The sequence below is a fragment of the Carassius gibelio genome, chromosome B23 (assembly GCF_023724105.1).
Source record: "Carassius gibelio isolate Cgi1373 ecotype wild population from Czech Republic chromosome B23, carGib1.2-hapl.c, whole genome shotgun sequence".
Taxonomy (NCBI): Eukaryota; Metazoa; Chordata; class Actinopteri; order Cypriniformes; family Cyprinidae; genus Carassius; species Carassius gibelio.
Genome location: NC_068418.1, coordinates 22,213,892 through 22,232,481, shown reverse-complemented (window position 1 = coordinate 22,232,481; position 18,590 = coordinate 22,213,892). Strand labels below are relative to the sequence as shown.

Sequence of the window (18,590 nt, the reverse complement as noted above, 5' to 3'; positions counted from 1 at the left end):
GGAAATAATTCTTTCAAAATGATGTATTTTGCCAGCTTGACTGGTGTAGGCAACATGGTGCAAGACCTGGTTTGTGCTCCACTGTCTAAATTGCAGTTAAAACCTATTGCTTTGATATTATCTATGTACTGTATATTTTACAAACAATATTATGAAACGTAAACAATTAAAGAACATGCACATTTCTTTAGTTTGCATTAATTGCAATTAAAATAAGAGTACAACTGTATCAGACCGATAGATGGAGCTAAACCCCTTTCTGTCTTTACCTTTAATCTAAGAGGATCACTATGGGTTGGTTAGTACTGAGGTAACCATCAACATAATGCCTTAAACTATTAAAACCACCAGAAATCTTCAAAAACCTCTCTAGCTTGAGTAAAGCTACAGATGAAATCATATAAGCCACTAATGATTTAAGTCCAGATTGTAGTCTATAGACATACAATAAATGAAAGCACATGAATCATATTATAGGCCTACAATATAACAGAATAGTATTATGAATATGAATTTAAATTAACATTAGTATTATATAATGGTAGGTAATGTTCTTAATGAAAGTGTTACAGAAGAAATCAAGTTTTTTTATTAAAGACTGCGTAAAAGTTACAGTAAAAACATAAACTGCTGAACTGTATATCTTATATAAAAAATATACTTTATTTGTCATTTTATTGTAAATGTAAAAAATGTTTTGGAAGGAAAATGCATTAATTTTAATAGCTAAGATTTTAATTTAGATTTTAGCTAAGATTTTTAGCTCAATTAATATATTAATTCCTACAATCCTGTAAAAAAATAATTATTGTATTTTTATGCTAAACTTCTGGTGAACACATAGACTTTTTTATATTTGACAGTAGCTACATTATCTGTCTATAAGAGTTTTGCTTAAAGGCACAATTGTGGTTAGATTATGAATTTCAAGGAATAATTCACTCAAAAGTAACAATATTATAAAACATTACTCGATCTCAGGCTAGTCTAAGACAAGTATGTTTCTTCATCGGAACAGATCTGGAGAAATTTAGAATTGCATTACTGTCTCACCAATGGATCCTCTGCAGTGAATGGGTGCCGTCAGAATGAGAGTCCAAACAGCTGATAAAAACATCACAGTAATCCAAAAGTAATCCACACCACTCCAGTCCATTAATTAACATATTGTGAAGTTTAAAGCTGCATGTGTTGTTGCTAAAATACAAGTCCTTGTTCCATAATATTGTTTTCTGGATTATTGTGATGTTTTCATTAGCCGTTTGGACTCTCATTCTGACGGCACCCATTCACTGCAGAGGACCCATTGCTGAGCAAGTGATCTAATGATTTTTAGAAATTTTTCTAAATCTGTTTTGATAAGGAAACAAACTCATCTTAGATGGCCCTGGCCTTGCATGAAGGTGAGCAATTTGTTTCATTCTTGGGTGAACTACTGTGGGATTCGATCCCACAACATAAACCCATGCCACCCATATTAATGTTCTAAATGGTTAAGAAAAATGATGACACGGCATGAATCAACCCTAAATGTATTCAAAGTCAAACCATCTTACACCACTAAGCCACAGTACCCATGTGCAAAAGGAGGAATGTAACAAGCATCTGGGTGCTAGTGATGGTAAATCACGAATCAACCCCAGTGGGATTCAAACCCACATCCTTTTGGATATCTTTAGCCACTAAGCCACAGCACCCAGGTGCCGCAGGCAGCAGAGTGAGGTGGAGGAGGGGGGTGGAGTGACGTATCTCTGCTCTCTCTGTGGATCCGTGTGTATGTTTTTGCATCGCGCTCCTGTTTTGCATCTACATCAGTTTTTCCGAGTAACTCCTGCTCATCACCTGTAAGTAACGACAGGGAAAGTGAAAGTGTCTCCCGTAGTATGAAGGTAAAGCACAGCTGCATCAGATCGCGACAGTGAGGATCTCGCTCGTTAGTTATCGATTCTTCCCGTTCCTCTTCATCGATTATTGTGACCGGGATCATGTCAGAAGTGCTGCCTTACGAAGAGAACATCTCTCATTATGGCGATGATGGAGATGAAGAGCAGATATCCCTCACCTGTCGTCTGCAGAACAACAGCAGTAACTTCTTCAGTTCTGGGCAGAACAAACGAGCTCCGAAACTCGGGCAGATCGGACGCAGCAAGAGAGGTGGGACACGTTGTTTCGTTGGTGAAATAAAACTAGCAGTCGGTTTTCTAGTCTTAAAACATGTATTAATGTTGTCATATTCATCAAACTAAAAATACCTAATAAATGAGTCGAACGAATACATTATTCTTACTATTACCTTTGATGTGACACCGATTCCTTGAATATGCAAATGATGGCATCACGTGATGATGTCAGCATGATGCGTTTGCTTTTGCATGCTTGTGAGTTCATGAGTTTTCATCTCATGGCAAATTGTTTAGTTTTCTAGTTAAAAGATGGATAATTGACTAAAAGAAATGTTTTTATAGTAAAGTAGAAAATATAGCCATATTTTAGGTGCTGTAAAAGTTATTTCGACAACAGAATTCTCTAAAAAATATATATATATATATATTTTTTTTTTGTGTGGAAGGGATCAAATTCATTATTTACTGATAATGTTGAATAAAATCAGTAATAATCAGTGAAATTTCACATATTCATCAGTGGATAAAACAAACAAACAACAACATGCTGGTTTGCTGTGTTTTTACTGCTTAAAGTTTTTTTGTTTTTGTTTTTTAGATAAAGTATTTAATTTTATTTGATTTCCTTTTTTTAAATTAATTATGCTTTTATGTTGTTTTTATTTCACAGATAACAAAAAAACAATAAATGTGAGCCTAGATCACAAAACCAGTTTAATTTGGACAATATTTGGACGAGATACTGTATTTTAAAAAATCTGGAATCTGAGGGAGAAAAAATAAATAAAAATGAATAAATTCTAAATATTGAGGAAATCGCCTCTAAAGTTGTCCAAATGAAATCTTTAGCAACGCATTTTACTAATAAAAAATTACATTTTGATATATCTACAGTCGGTAATTTACAAAATATCTTCATGGAACATGATCTTTACTTAATACATCCTAATGATTTTTGGCATACAAGAAAAATCTATAATTTTGACCCCTACAATGTATTGTTGGCAATTGCTACAAATATATCCATGCAACACAAGACTGTTTTTTTTAAATAAAGCTGGGTTCTTGTCACCATGTAATGTTTTGCAGTCCAATTAAAAGTTTTTTAAATGTTTAAAGTTGAAATATTATGTTTAATGTATAAGTCTGTTCATATCAGGCCATACCAAGCAACATACTTAGAATAAGAAAATGTATATTTAAAATAAATGAATTAATGAATGTCATTGTTTTATTTACATTATTTCAGTTTCATCCATTATATATATATATATATATATATATATATATATATATATATATATATATAGAATGTTTTTTTTTTTACATTTATTTGATTTATTTTTTGCAGTCTTCAGAGCCTGACTGTCAAATTCTTGTCCTGAAGTCTTGTCATTTCTTCCAGTGCCTCATGTTTGACCCCAGTGCCCCGTGTGATTTCTCTTTCAGTTGTCATAGAAGATGACAGAATTGATGAAGTCCTGAACAACACAGCAGAAAAGTCATCGGCGGGAGTGTAAAGCACAAGGACGTTGTTAAAACTGCAGAAAATCGTGGGTTCTGTGCATTCTGCATCGAAAGCACTTTGCAGTCCCTCTCAGTATGGGTTGAATTACACGCTGCGACAGCAGGCGAGGAGAGCGTCCCTGCTGCGGGCATCCAAACGGAGGAAGCGGGGGTCTGTCTGCTTTCTCTCTTTAAGGGCATGTTTCATATCCCTTCTTATAAAGTGACATCCTACACTGGACACACAAGTCCTACGTTGTTTAATACATGTGGAGTTGGTCTGTAGTGGTCCAGATTCAGTTTATATTGTGAGAGGAATGCATTGATGTCACAAGCACAGATCTGTCAACTTTTGTTCTTTATTTTGCTGAGACTGAGCACTTGGTTTCTACATATCTTTTTGTGCACAGTGAAAGTGTTTTTCACTTGAAATATCTTAATTATGATCTCTTGGATACATTTATTGTTCTTTTGCCGAGACGACAGAATAAGCAAATGTGTTTTTTTATGGGATGAGAAAGGAAAGGCTACTTTTTTAAATCACTCATGTTGCATATTGTAATATTTTGATGTGGCTGCAAACTGCCTGCTTAGTCCGAGTTCAAAAGCTTATTTTTATATCAAAGAGCTATTTCTGAGAAAGAAAAAAAGGCTTATTTGAGTTGTGACAAACGTGGTTGTCACAACTCTCAGCTAAATGGATTTTGATCACTTCTGTGCCAAGATTTAGCAAAATATGCCAGTTGACTTGTGTTTCTGTTCACTCGAGTAATGTGAAGTTTTCCAGGCCTGCCTCTCATTTATGGTTCAGGGCTTTTTTTAACTGCCTTTTTTTCTTTTTCTTTTTTGCATGAGACAGGCACAAACGCCTCTTTCTGTGGCAGTGAATTATTAATATATTTACAGTGATGTTGCTCTGAATGACAAACCTCAGACTCTTGAATATTGTGTATGTTGCACTTCTCTATACTGTTAAACAGGGCTATATTTGCAATGAAATGTATCACCAATAAAATGTGATTATATAACAGAATTCCCTCACTCTCACTGTACACTATGTGAAATGTCTTCCCTTTGCTGAAGATGAAGCTGCGGTCTTGAATTCCTCTTCTTTCAGTTATAAGCTGGAGCTTTTTTAAAACAAATGCTTTCTTATTAAAACAGGCCTGTCCGGATATAACAGTCTTAGTTGTTGATTCAGTAATGAGAAATGTATTTTAGTTGCTTAACCCAAAACATGTTCTTCAGTCTCTTAAAAAATAAATAAATAAATCTGTGTAAAATAGTTTAACAATTTCAATATTGTTCCTAAAATGAATTAACAATGCTTAAAAGATGCTGATGATGCTGATGCTTAACAGTTTAAATAAATCACATGTTTATACAGAAGAATTAATGTATACTACCATTTAAAAGTTTGAGTTTTTTCTTTCAGTGAGGACACATTAAATTGATCGACTGGGACAGTAAAGTCAACAAAAGATTTCAATTTCAAATCAATTCTATTCTTTAGAATTCATCAGATAACCCTGAAGAAAAACATCTGGTTTGCACAAGAATATTAAGCAACTCGACTGCTTTCCACATTGATAATAATTAAAAAATGAGAATTTCATGAGCCACAAATCAGCAAATTAGAACCATTTTTGAAGCATCATGTGACACTGAAGACTGGAGTAATGACAGGAATAAATTACATTTTAAAACATTAAAACAGAATATATTTATTTTAAATTGAAAAAATATTTCAGAATATTAACTGTATTTGTCAAGTAAATGCAGCCTCGGTAAGCATAAGAGAAATCTTATCCCAGACTTTTAAAAACGATATATTTTTTTTCATGTCCACTTTTAATCTCTGGGAAAATAGATTTGTAAATGTTTTCTAATTCCTTTAGAAACATATTTAAATTCGACATTCAGATTTATCCTCAACACAATGGCCAACCAATCAAACCTACAAACTTAATACCATTTACTCAGAACTGAGTTTGTTGAGCCACTAAATCCAGATTCTGCTGAAAGCAAGCTGTAGTTCTTCTCTTTAGCAGATCTGGATGAGCAGGTAATCAGGTGAGAGAAACGTCACAACAGCTCATTCTCTCTTTACGCTTAAAAGTTTCAATGGCACCATTTGGACCACATGAGAACAGGGTTAACTTCCTCAATTACAACATTCCCTCCTTATTTTCTCACAGGAAATGAAGCAGAGCTGCAGGCGAAATAGCAAAGAAATCTATGAAGAAAGTGAAGAACTCAGTGTCTTTGTGTTGCTTTGAAAGGCTCTCTCTCCCACATTACTGAACTCTCTACAGTCAGAAGTGAGCCGAACGAACTAAGAAAGCACTTTACAAACTGAGTTCAGCTTTTTTTATTCTCGTTTTTATTTTAAACTGCTGAGTGCAAGAGGAGCAAGAATGTGATGTTCTTCTCTGAACATGCCCTCATAACACTTATAACACATTATGCTGCTGAAATGATTTACTTGTAAACACATTTTTGGTTTTGACTGAACAGCACCGAATAAATCAGTCGATCAGAGACGATACTTCGATCTGTGAATATTTTATTGTGTGTATTATTATTGTACAATTCCGGTAAAGTGTTAGAGATTGAAATGGAAAAAGAATAAAAGAAAACCATAGCAAAATCTTTTAATTGACAACTTTAAGTTACCTTAGCATATATTGCATAATACATAAACAAATTGATTATATCAATTCATGGTCAAATTAGATTGAAATTATACAAATTATGAACATATTGTTAAAACGATCTACTCATAATTTACAGTAAAAAAAATATATGTTTCTGTGTGATGCATTACATTGGATTATTATTAAAGATTTATTATTATGATCTGTTATTTTAATAGGATTTTTTGTAAATATTTTCAAGCACAACAAAGATTTAAAAGGAAGATTAAGAGTGTCATTTCCTAAAAGGGTTTTAGGAAAGTAATTGTAATTTTTTTTTAATAAATCTGTTATTATTTTATGTGTAATCTGTCCATGCTAAATAAAAAAATAAATAATAATTATAATAATCTAGTATAGTGGGTCTATAAGCCATTAATCAGGATATTACGTCTAATATAATTTTTTGTGCAACTAGAGTCACCAAAAAAAATAAATAAATAAATAAAAAAACTGAAAAAATATTAATTTTCATTAATATTAAAATATTTACTATGTTTTTAAGATATATGATCAGGCATAGCATTATGACCATTGACAGGTGAAGTGAATAACACTGATTATCTCTTCATCACGGCACCAGTTAAGGTTAATATATCCGATATCCTATATTAGACAGCAAGTCAAAATGTTGTCCTCTAAATGTGTTAGAAGCAACAACAACAACAACAAAAACATTGGGCAAGCATAAGTATATGAGCAAGTTTGACAAGGCCCAAAATTGTGATGCTAGACAACTGGGACTCTTGTGGGGTGTTCCCGGTCTGCAGTGGTCAGGATCTATCAAAGGTGCTCCAAAGAAGGAATAGTGGGGAGCCAGCGACTGGGTCATGGGTGCACGTGGGGAGTGTGTGGTAGCTCAAATTGCTCAAGAATTCAGTGCTGGTTTCTGATGAAAAGGTGTGTGTATGTAGCTGCTATTGTGTGTTGACAACTCATTAGAGCTCCAGCAGATGATGCAGAGCAGTGCATGAATCTGCTTCTCCATCACTCCTTCTATATCTTCACACACAGGTACAGTTGGCTGCCATGGCAACAGATGCGCTCCTGTTGTCCTGGAGCAGCGATGTGAGCAAAATACCCACTTGGTGCCTTTTCTCTATGCAAATAAAACTGCTTTGCATCAAAGCCATGTGTTTTATTATTCCCCACTTAAGCTGGCGAGCGTAAGCTCTGTATGACATCGCTCTCAAGAGCCACGTGGTTCAGATGAAATCTTTTGTTGTTGTGCATTGCTAACTGCGTGTCACTATTCGATAAGCACAACAGAATGCATCTTTAAAGTGATAATTATCCAAAAATGCAAAAGCATTTACTCACCTTTATGCTGTTCCAAACCTGTTTGAATTGTATTATTTTCCATATAATAAGAAACGATGACTAGGGCTGTTAAGCTCCAAAATGGAAATAAAACACCATGCATGCGTGCAATATTCCAGGTCTTATGAAGCAATATGACATTTTGCGTTAATTAGCCTTCGTCCAAAAACAACATATTTTACATTGTTGATTTTCTCGTACCACATGATCTTTTACGTTCAACGCAAAAATCACATGATTTAATGGAGGTCAGGTGTTGAACTTGAAAGTTAAACATGAATTTATATTGTAATTTATACATGAAACTTACTTGAATATTGTCTATAACGGACAGTCAAAAGACTTGAACATTAAAACGGACAGATCACAGGCCTATTTACGGATTAATGTTTTATGTAGTTATTTTAATGTCAATACATCCAAACGACTTTGACAATTAATTTTATTTCATTTTTATTTCTTTCTTTTATTTCAAAATGAAATAAATAATCAGTTTAGCGAAGAACCAGAAACAAAACCAACAGTTTTGCAAATCATTTTGACCACTAGATGGCTACAGTGTACACTACACTGAAAAAACATCTTTTACAATAGTGTTTCACCATCACTCGCGTTTTTGTCAGGCGGCAAGGAAGTCGACAGGAAGTTGAAGTCGGCCGCTTGCCGCCATCTTGTAGCAGAACTTCACTTGCGTTAGCATCCCATTGACTCCCATTCATTTTGGCGTCACTTTGACAGTGACACTTTACATCTGAGGCGTTTAAAGACTCCATTTGTCCATTATTTATTTCTAAAGATACATGACAATGTACAAAGGGCTCCATTACCTTCTATGTTACATTATGGCCCCATAGAAACAGTTTTTGTAAAAATAGGCTAACGTACAGACAGGAGGAGAAGCTCGCAGGCAATTAACTTAATATGACGTACTGGCGTTTTAATTTACAATTTAAAATACTATACAAAATAATTAATCAGAATACTTACTCCTGCTCACTCACGACAAAGAACTCCCCGCTCAAGCTCGCCGTCTCTGCAAGATTAACGATGGTAGTTTTTACGCACAGCTACTAGAAGATTTACATCTGTGAGACAGGTTGCTGACGTCGTCAAGCTTCGTTTGAGTCTGCATGTCAGAAACGGAAGTGCTAAAAAAACGCTTAAAATGGGCTTCACTTGTCTCAATCGAGTTCCAATGGGGTCGCTGTGTCCATTTCTTTTACTGTCTATGGTTTTTGTATCATATGCTGTCAGACGTTTTTGTAGTTTGCGTGACTTTGTCCTCCATCTTGGAGCTTTGCTGAAGAGTACGTTTTTCTGTGAATATCGACTTAAAGCAATCTTATGAAATAAAAAGACTTGGAATATAGCGTACAACTCATATGGACTATACTTTTAAGCTGTAGGCCTTTTTAATATTATTTCAGATCTTAACATTAAACGTTCTCCTGCTTCACCTTCTTTAGAAGAAAGTAAATCATGGGTTTAGTTGTTTTCTGAACACCTTAAAAGGGTCTTAAATGAAAATTTTTACTCCCTGGAGAATTGCTGTTTACTAAATTGCCATATATCTTTCACTATCAGATACCGATGTAAAGGTTCAATTCTGCTTCGTTGCAAGGCATCATGCCACTAATTACAGTAAAAGACTGATTTCGCTTTGGGACCATGTTTATCTGAAAGTTCTACAGTTGTTGCTATGGAAATGTGTGCTGAGAAGGGAAGTTGTCCTAGTTAGTGTACCGCTTGTGTTGGCAGTGATCTGTACGAGGCTTGGGAACGATGCTCCTGTCTTATCATTAATTCTCCTTGATGCATTTCCAACAACAGCGCAGGTCGTCACACAATGACTAGATTGCTATTGTGATAAAAATCCTACTTTTCCCATTTGCTTCTGAGAGGGTTGCACAGTTAATCGGTCTCCGCCCATTCTACAGATTGTTTGCTCACCTCTGTGCTTCTTTTAGAATGGTAAATATGTCAATGATCCAATGGTAATGTCAGATATTTGCAAATGAGCCTGTTTGAACTAGGCTACGTGACACCAAGACACAGGAGATTGCAAATCTCTTAAAGCATCTAGACATGGCAAAACTTTTTGGCTGAAAATAATAGGAAAAAGCATCTCAGGGACGGAATCTTCAGCAACATACATAAGAAAGATAATACTGTTGGTTTGAGATAAGCTGAAATGCGATCACTCTGTATTGTGTTAGATTTTATGCATCATTGCTCTATGCCAAAAAAATGAATGGGGGAGGGATGATTTGCATTACATTTAATTGGTTTCTTGAAACACATATATTAGTGTTTTTAATTTTAATCACCACCTAGATTTTTCCCCACTTTTTCTGAGATGATGTGTTTATGATATTTTTGTGCTTAGATGTGTCTTATATTGCTTGGAAAAGTTTATTCTTAAAGTACCCTAAGCACCCTAAGGTCATCCAAGATGTCGATGAGTTTGTTTCTTCATCAAAACAGAATAGGAGAAATGTTGCTCACCAATGGATTCTCTGCAGTGAATGGGTGCCGTCAGAATGAGAGTCCAAACAGCTGATTAAAAACATGACAATCCACAAGTAATCTATAGTACTGACATAACTGTTTTGGACTGCTTTTCGCTTGTAAACAGTGCTTATTTTGTGCATATTTCTCTCTTGATTCAGATGAGATAACATTTTCACTGAAGCAATATTATGAAAAGAGGACATGAATTTTAGCAGGAATCAACAATTTAAAATAGTTTGGATGAATTTGTTTCTTAGAAACACACAGCTTTTCACTTCACAAGATGTTAATTAATGGACTGGAGTGGTGTGGATTACTTGTGGATTGTTGTGATGTTTTTATCAGCTGTTTGGACTCTCATTCTGACGGCACCCATTCACTTCAGAGTGTCCTTTGGTGAGCAAATGATGTAATGCTAAATGTTTTGATGAAGTAACAAATTCATCTACATCTCTAAATTTCAAGCTAATTTTAAATTTAAGGTGAACTATTCCTTTAATACAGTATAAAGTAGAAATCACTGGAAAAGGCTTAGACATGGCGTTTTTTTTTTGTTTTTTTGATGATGTAAATGGTTATGTGGAATACTTTACAGTACCATATAATTATGAATATGGTAGTCAACTGCCATCATGTTTTATATACCAAAATACCATGATGTTATGATATGATACCATCACAGTGTTTTTAAAAGAGTAAAAGCAATGAAGCCAAAACAAAAAGCCTTTCAAAATCCAAGCTGAACATCATTATCGACATCACAATTTGAGAAGTTTATGAGCAGAAGAGTTTTTAATTGCATTTGATCAAACAAAGGTTAATTGTGTCTCTATGAGCTTGATTGAAATCTGACATCATAAACCCTGGTTGCTTTGATCCACAAGAAAACATCCTGTTCAAGAATTATATATATATATATATATATATATATATATATATATATGTCTGTGTATGTGTGTGTGTATAATCATTATCATTATCATTAAAATTTCCTTAATATTTTTTAAATTATTCCTAGATTAGTTAAAACATGTTTTCAATGTGCTGTATATAACTGAGTTGTTTTGCACAGAAATATTTCATAGCAGGAATAACTTCAAATGTGAACATTTAAAAATAGTATTTACACATAGTCACACAAGTGAGACTTCCGAGAAACTGTGAATCTGAGAATATCGGATTGTAAGTCAAAAGTCATGTATTCCTAGAGAAAGCTGTAAGACCCTCGGCTCATCATCATTAGGACAAACACAGGCTTCAGCTTTGAAGAGAGCACAGTATGAGGCTGTAATTGGCTCTGGGAGACACGTGTTTTAACAACAGTGCAGGCAGAGGATGAAAGAAGAATTGATTCATTATGTCCAGTGGCTTCATGTATCCCTGATTCAATTCAAGAGGTATTTTTTAAAGTCACCCCCATCAGCACATATGCTGTGTCATTATTAGATCTGATTCACAACTCAGTCACAATCATTAAGAGAGTCTGTGTCAAAGTCAGGGATGTCACGGACACTAATACGTCTCTGAAAAACACATATTGAGGAAAAAAGACTTCAAAAAGAGTAAGAGAAAATCAAGTCCAAGGAGTTTTTACAAATCATCATCTCATGTTTATTAAAGGCCAGTTTACTGTATAGTTAGAAAATATTAAACATGCTATTATAAAGACAATATGTTCCAAAGGAAATTATTAGAATATTATCTAGAAAATATTTATTTTGTACTGCTCACAGAAGTTGAGGAGATTTTTTTCTACCCAATGTTAGAAGAATATGAAGATTTTTCAATTCCAATTTATTTGTATTGCATGTTTCACAGTAAATAGCATTTCAAAGCAATTTTACAGAGAATATTGTCTCACAACCAATTAAGGTGATAGAGGTGAGGAGAAACTCCATAAAAGATACTAGTAAAAGTATTTTTAAACCAATATATGTATATGTGAAGCCACCTAGACCCATGATATTACGCTTAACTGAAACTAATATGAACTGTTTTCAATAAAATAAAAAAAAATAAAAAAAAATAAAATAAAATAAAAAATTAAATTAAATTAAATTAAATTAAATTAAATTAAATTAAATTAAATTAAAATAAAAAATTTCAATATTCCCATAAAAAAGCACATAGAATTTCTACAATTTAAACTAAAATGTAAAGGAAAATATATAAATAAAAGTTATTTCAAAATATTAATAAAATACTTTTAATAGAGCACTGGACAAAATGGTGTAGAAACAATTTTCCCTCAAACATTGCTAGTAAATTTCACAAATAATTACAAAGAAACTTTAAGTAACACCAAATTGAACATAAAAGTTTTGAACAGAAAGAATGAAATAGTGTTTTATTGTATAACACACTCCAAATGTTTTATTTACATCTTAAAAATCCTAAAAATCCTAAAGATGTATTTTATAATGTATTTTCATTATAGCAAATAAAAATAACCAAATGAATACATACATACCCCAAACCAATTTAGTTAAGTAATTAGTAAATTAGTTTAATTTAGTAATTTAGCCAGCTACCTAGCAACACCTAGAGTTTTCTAATTCATTTATAAGCCGTTCCACCACATGGTTCCAGTTCCAAATGAACATACACACAGTTTGCATCAGTTTAGTCTGTTTTATGTTTCCAAATATTACTACATAACATCTGTTCACTCAACCATAAAGGACTCATCATCTGAGCTTCATGTGCATTTAATACACACATTTCTGAAGAATCCGTGTGTGTTTGTCACTCGGTCCCCTGGGATCCTCTGATAACACATGCTGACATACTCTTGGCATGCTAGCTGTGAAACAGGGCAACAAATCATGGATTGCCAGCACTGTTGCCATAGTAACCCCACAGCCTCTCACGCTTCAGTGTGCTGGGGAGAAGATGAGGCCGTCTTTATTTTTTATCATGGCTGAGTGAGTCTCAAAGCATGAAGCATGTGTCTCGCAGACACGCTTTCTGTGAGCGACGGTGATTTTTCAGTCTCTGTGTCTTTATTGTGACTTTCCCGTGACAGATCCTGTAATGTAGTCATACTAGAGCCAGATGCTTTACTCTGATTCCTTTCGCAGTCGTGTGTTATGTAAACGTCTTCTGTTATGTAATTTTGCACTACCAAAAAAAAGTTTATAGCTCTAGCATCAGAGTTTGTCATGAAAAGGTCATGCAGTCTTTAATGTGGTGCAGCTACAAAACTGGGAGACATAAGCTGTTACAAAACCTAGTGTGCTGCCTACGGAGGCAGTATTTTAAGAAAGCATAGGTGCATTTGTGACTCTAAGCTTGTTCAAATAGGTAGCAGGCAACTTCATGCATTTTCTCTAAGATCATCAACTTATTGTAAATGTGCACCATTCCTCTCAATGAGCTCAGCATATACTATATACAATTTTTTTAATGTTTATGAAGTCATTACTTATTCAAAAGTACCTACTCAGAGTGAATGCACTTTCAGATGCAGACGCAGTGCGCTATTTATCACAAATAGGTATTTTGGGCTTTTGATTGACATCTGGTGAAATATAAAAAGTTTCAAATGCTCATTAATGAATGCTGCTGTTAATATCAATCAAGATATGCTTAGTTTTTTAAATAGCTTCAAAATAGCATTCCCAAAACTAATAATATGTAACATGTAATACCTTCAATAACAAAATATTTTGTTATAAAACATAATTTTAATATCATTTTTTTTTATTATTATTTGTGTTTTCATTTTAATTTATAAATGTATTTTTATTTACTTTTTTTTTTGGGGGGGGGGGGGGGGGGCGCAAAATGAAAGACTCAGTTTTCTCAGTTACACTTGAGCAGGGTAAGTCTCTGGGAAGGTCTTCTTGGGATAAAAATGCAAACAATGAATGTTTTAATATTTTATTAGCAATAAATAAATAATTAAAATGTATATTATTATTATCACTATCATTATTATTAGCAAATTTGCTGTAAAGAATGGGCAAGAACTGTGCAGAGCTCATACAGACTTATCAGAGAAGTACGAATACACACCCACCCCCACACACACACACAAACACAAACACAAACACAAACACACAAACAATTGAGAATTGTCTAGGAAGGTCTTCTTGGGTAAATCTGTATGAGCTCTGCTCATTTCTTGCCCATTTTCCCGACAAATTTGCTGCAGCCAAATGATACGGAGAGAGCCAGTGGACAGAATTTTTCAGGTCATGCTGCAGATTTTCAGTCAGATCCTGAGCTCTTTTTTTCCAAGCTATTCTTCTATTATTTTTTCTTTGTGCTTCAGGTCATTGTCCTACTAGAAAGTGGATCTTCTCCAATCGATGGCTGAGTGAAGCTGCTTCAACTAGATGATTTACACAAACTTCTAAACTTCTAAAATCGGACCATAATGCCACTGCTGTTTAGGATAGTGTTACCTAACCGTCGACTACATACTGTACATGATTCTTTTCATTTTCAGGCCAAAGAGCTCAACTTTTGTATCAGCTTCAGTTTTCTCAGATGGCTTTTTGCTAACTCCATCCGCCCACACTTAGGTCTGAATGCCGTAAACCTGTTTGCCACTTTGGAGCTGCACCAACTTGCCAAGCTAAGATGAGAATCACATGAAACTGCGGTTTCCCACAGTACATGAGACTCTGACATCTCTAGCTTTTATTCCTCTCGTTCTAAAACCAATGCAGCTACTAGCAGTTAGCTCAATGCGCCTATCTGAAATACTGCTCTCTTTCTATCCCCTGTCTTCTGTGATGTAGAAATTAAACGGTGGCTTCAAATTGACTTAGAATTGCTCAAAACCTCTGTCTGACTGTTTGGGTTCCACCTGTTCAGCCCCTACAGCTCGTGCCTTTAATTTGTGCTCTTCGTCCTACTGTGGATGCCTGAAGTGATACCATTTCCCTCTTATTTTTTGCCCGCTGTGACCTTGTTGGTTGTCATGGTGCTCACCACATTTCTGTCCCACATGGTTCAGACTGAGCATTGGGTAAGTCCAGTTCTCACTACCAAGTACAGCCCACAGTGAGGAAAATCTAGCCTAGGCATATCTTCATATCCTATGCAAAAATGTGAATTAGTTTTTTTATCCACCTTATTTTTCCCATAAGAGTGGGCATGGTAAATTTTATGCGTCTGGCTTCCAGGGTCTTCCCCATCAAGCTATTTTTTTTTTCTTTCTCCTCTTTGCAGAGATCTTGTGTTTTCTTGCATTGTCTACAATAACACAATCAGACTGCTAAATGAATAACTGTCCATCAAATATCATGAAGCATTCTTGAAAAGCATCATACCGACACTTGATCCTTGGAGCAAAGCCCAATGTATTCGTTCATGTGTCCAACATGTTTAATTTAGAGCTACCACCTGCCTGTGGTCCATCTGATCAGTCAGACATTCATCTGTGTAGGGAACAGTGTTAATGCACTGCTCATGGGAGAAACGTGATAAACATGCTTCACAGAGACCAACGAGCTGTTATTTATATATGGAGCAACTGGGATAAAGCCTTATACTTATGGATTACCTGAAAACTACGGTGTGAATCTCAAATAAATATTAAATAAATACGCCCTCATTTTTTTTCACTATGGTTCCAGATATTTCGTTTTACAGTTTGACTACTTAGCAGACCTGGAGCTAGTCTCGCCTCAGGCGGCACACCCACAAACCGCCCACAGACCATTCCTCAACCATCTGATCATATTGCACACAAAAATAAAAAGAATCTCTCAAAATGTCAAGCGCCAAGATTTCTGCGGTTGAACACAAAAAGAACTAAATTAATTGTTGCTTTTTTCAGTGCAATTGCAATGGAGACTGAGGTCTTCAGACTTCAAAATGGACAAAAAACGAATAAAAGTAGTGTTGGAGTGTTACAAGCTCTTGGTGCATGAAGAAGATCTGTAAAGTTGCAAAGACTAAAGTCTTAAAACCAAAGAGATATTGTTTATAAATTTAAAACTGTGCCATGCCACTCTAAAATGTCTCGTTCAAACAAGCCCACATGTCTACGTCAAAATGTGGTCACAATATTTGCGTAATGCTGCCCAAATGTTCACGCAAAGAAAGAAATTGTGGTTTCAGTAACTGCAGTTAGTGTTGAAGCAGTCATGTCAGGGAGGCAGAACCTGATTTTACCAAGTAGGACATGTTCCTGGGACAATATCTTTGTTGTCCCTGGAACAACATTGTGATTAATCAGATTTGAAGAACCAGTTTATAGATTTTGTGAAGTTTATTCTTGCAATCACTGTTTGGTGCTTGTACATCAGTGTCATTCATCTATTATTTCCTCTGATTCTAGGGATTACTCATAGTTAAGGTTAGGTTTAGGAGTAGGGATATGGTCAAGACTGGATGTTTGGAGTAAAATGTTGTTCCAGGGTCAACAAAATATGTTGACCTACTGTAGGAACACATCTAACTCAGCAATATCAGGACATGCGTCAGGGAGATGCTGTGTCCTGTGTGTATCCAGGCGAAAGCAAAAGCACTTTATTTGGCCTTCTGAATGTAGATGCATTTAGGAATCTTTAAGACAACGCATTTTATGCAACGCATTTTATGGAAGACTGTGTCATTGAACCTAGGAGAGGAGTGCCAATCTGGCACTTCTGAATCAGCTACTGTAATTAACTACCGGATCAACTACTGTAATTATTAATTTAAGTATTTGCTATTGAATGTTCAAATGTTTCGCATGTCGGGCGCATGTGCGTGTGTGTGTGTGTGTGTGAGAGAGAGAGAGAGAGATCACACAGTGGAGTCAGCTGTCTTAACCATCCGTGGCTTGTGTACTGTCTGCAAACACTTCATCACTGTGTCTGTCACGTGACTCTGTTCCCCTTTCGTGCTTGAAATGATGGTAAAACTAAGGACATTATTAACTGTCTTTACATTTATTTTGAAAGATGAAGCTTGTGATTATGGAAAGTGGCGTTACGTTTACTGATAAGTGTTTGCGGTGTTCGGCCAATCACAACGCTCTGGGTCAGTTAGTCAATCAGAGCAGACTGCGCTTGTACAAATGGGGGACTTTGTAGAAAACTACACGTTTGAGAGAGACATAGAGGACCTACAATAATGTACAATATTTGAAAAATAATGTGGTTTTTGAATATTAAAGCATGTTAACGTTCTGTTGCACCAAATACACAAAATAACGATGTTTAAAAAAGCATCATATGACCACTTTAATAAGACTTTGAAAATATAGAAATATAGTGCTTGATTCACTTTCATGGTCATGGTTTCATGGTCTTCATTCGCATCTGTAAATGTATTCGCCACTCAAAATGGCAAATTCTGTCAACATTTACAAAATTGCTTGGTTACCAACATTCTTCAAAGATACCTTCTTTTGTGCTTATACATTTTTGGAACAATGTGACAGTAAGTATTTTAATAAAACTAAGTGATTTTTACTATGCCTTTAAAAAAAAGAGTGGTGAGGGTCGTCTTCAGAAAGTCACATTAAGGCGAATAAAAGATGATTTGCACCTTGCAACAAACCCTAAAGTTAAAGGGATAATTCACTCAAAAATGAAAACTCTATCATCATTTACTCACCCACCACTTGACGGAAGCCATTGACTTCCACAGTATCTTTTCCATACTGTGGACGTCAATGGTTTCCATGAACTGTTAGGTTAAACATTCTTCAAAATATCTTATTTTGTGCCTAAGAAAAGAGCAAAACTCTTTTAGTTATAATTGAAAAAGTTTTCTTAACCTAAGGGGTTTGTTTCAGCTGGCCAATGGTGTTGTGAAAATGAATAAAGGCAGTCTAGAAAATGGCTCTTCTTAATCATTGTACGATTTAATCTGCAACAAATCTTCCTTTTATCCATGTAAGGGAAACTGCACTTCATCTGTGGTCCACCACAACTTTCCCCTCAAATTACATCACTATTAGATAACTGCTTGATCGAAATGTCCTTTGGATCAAAGGGGCGAATAAAATATCTCCATTTCATTGAGTTCATAACCCCATGTGAATGTTTCCACAAAGACACAAGACATAGAGGCAATTCACTCGAGTTACTCAAAAAGGCTTTAGCTCTAGCACATAAAATGGTTGCCTAGAAACAAGATAAAAATTTCAATAGCATATCCATTTACAGATAAAACGGTTTGCTAGTATATTTTTGTTAAACGTTACATGGAGCTCAAAAACACCACCCACTCCATACAACACGACACTCTCTTATTAAACTGAATAACTCTTCAGAGTCTAAATGAGCTGTTTAGATGGGTCAGATCTTCCATAAATTCACCCATGGCAATCATTATGATCCCAACCATGAAAGGAAAAGTCTCCCTTCAAGAAGATCGCATTGCAAACACTCCTGCATTTACCAATGTGTTAAGTTTGAAACAGTCATGTATCGGTCATGTATTTAAATTAAGCTGCTCTGTAATAATCTGTTTCGCATTACATCAC

The 18,590-nt window shown here is 35.0% G+C and overlaps 1 protein-coding gene across 1 annotated transcript; it reads left to right on the top strand.

Annotated features, from left to right (window-relative positions):
• Window positions 1-1,715: 1,715 nt before the first annotated feature.
• camk2n1b (calcium/calmodulin-dependent protein kinase II inhibitor 1b) lies at window positions 1,716-4,662 on the top strand. The gene is made up of 2 exons (XM_052593417.1): window positions 1,716-2,154; window positions 3,573-4,662. Exons 1-2 carry the CDS (start codon window positions 1,986-1,988, stop codon window positions 3,641-3,643), a joined length of 240 nt encoding a protein of 79 aa, XP_052449377.1. The 5' UTR covers window positions 1,716-1,985; the 3' UTR covers window positions 3,644-4,662.
• The last annotated feature ends 13,928 nt before the right edge of the window (window positions 4,663-18,590 follow it).

What these genes read in the sequence shown, in the direction of transcription:
- camk2n1b (XM_052593417.1), top strand. Translation starts at nt 1,986, where the DNA reads ATGTCAGAAGTGCTGCCTTACGAAGAGAACATCTCTCATTATGGCGAT. An exon ending in GATCGGACGCAGCAAGAGAG is followed by an intron (nt 2,155 to 3,572) that starts GTGGGACACGTT and finishes TTTCTCTTTCAG; the next exon opens with TTGTCATAGAAGATGACAGA.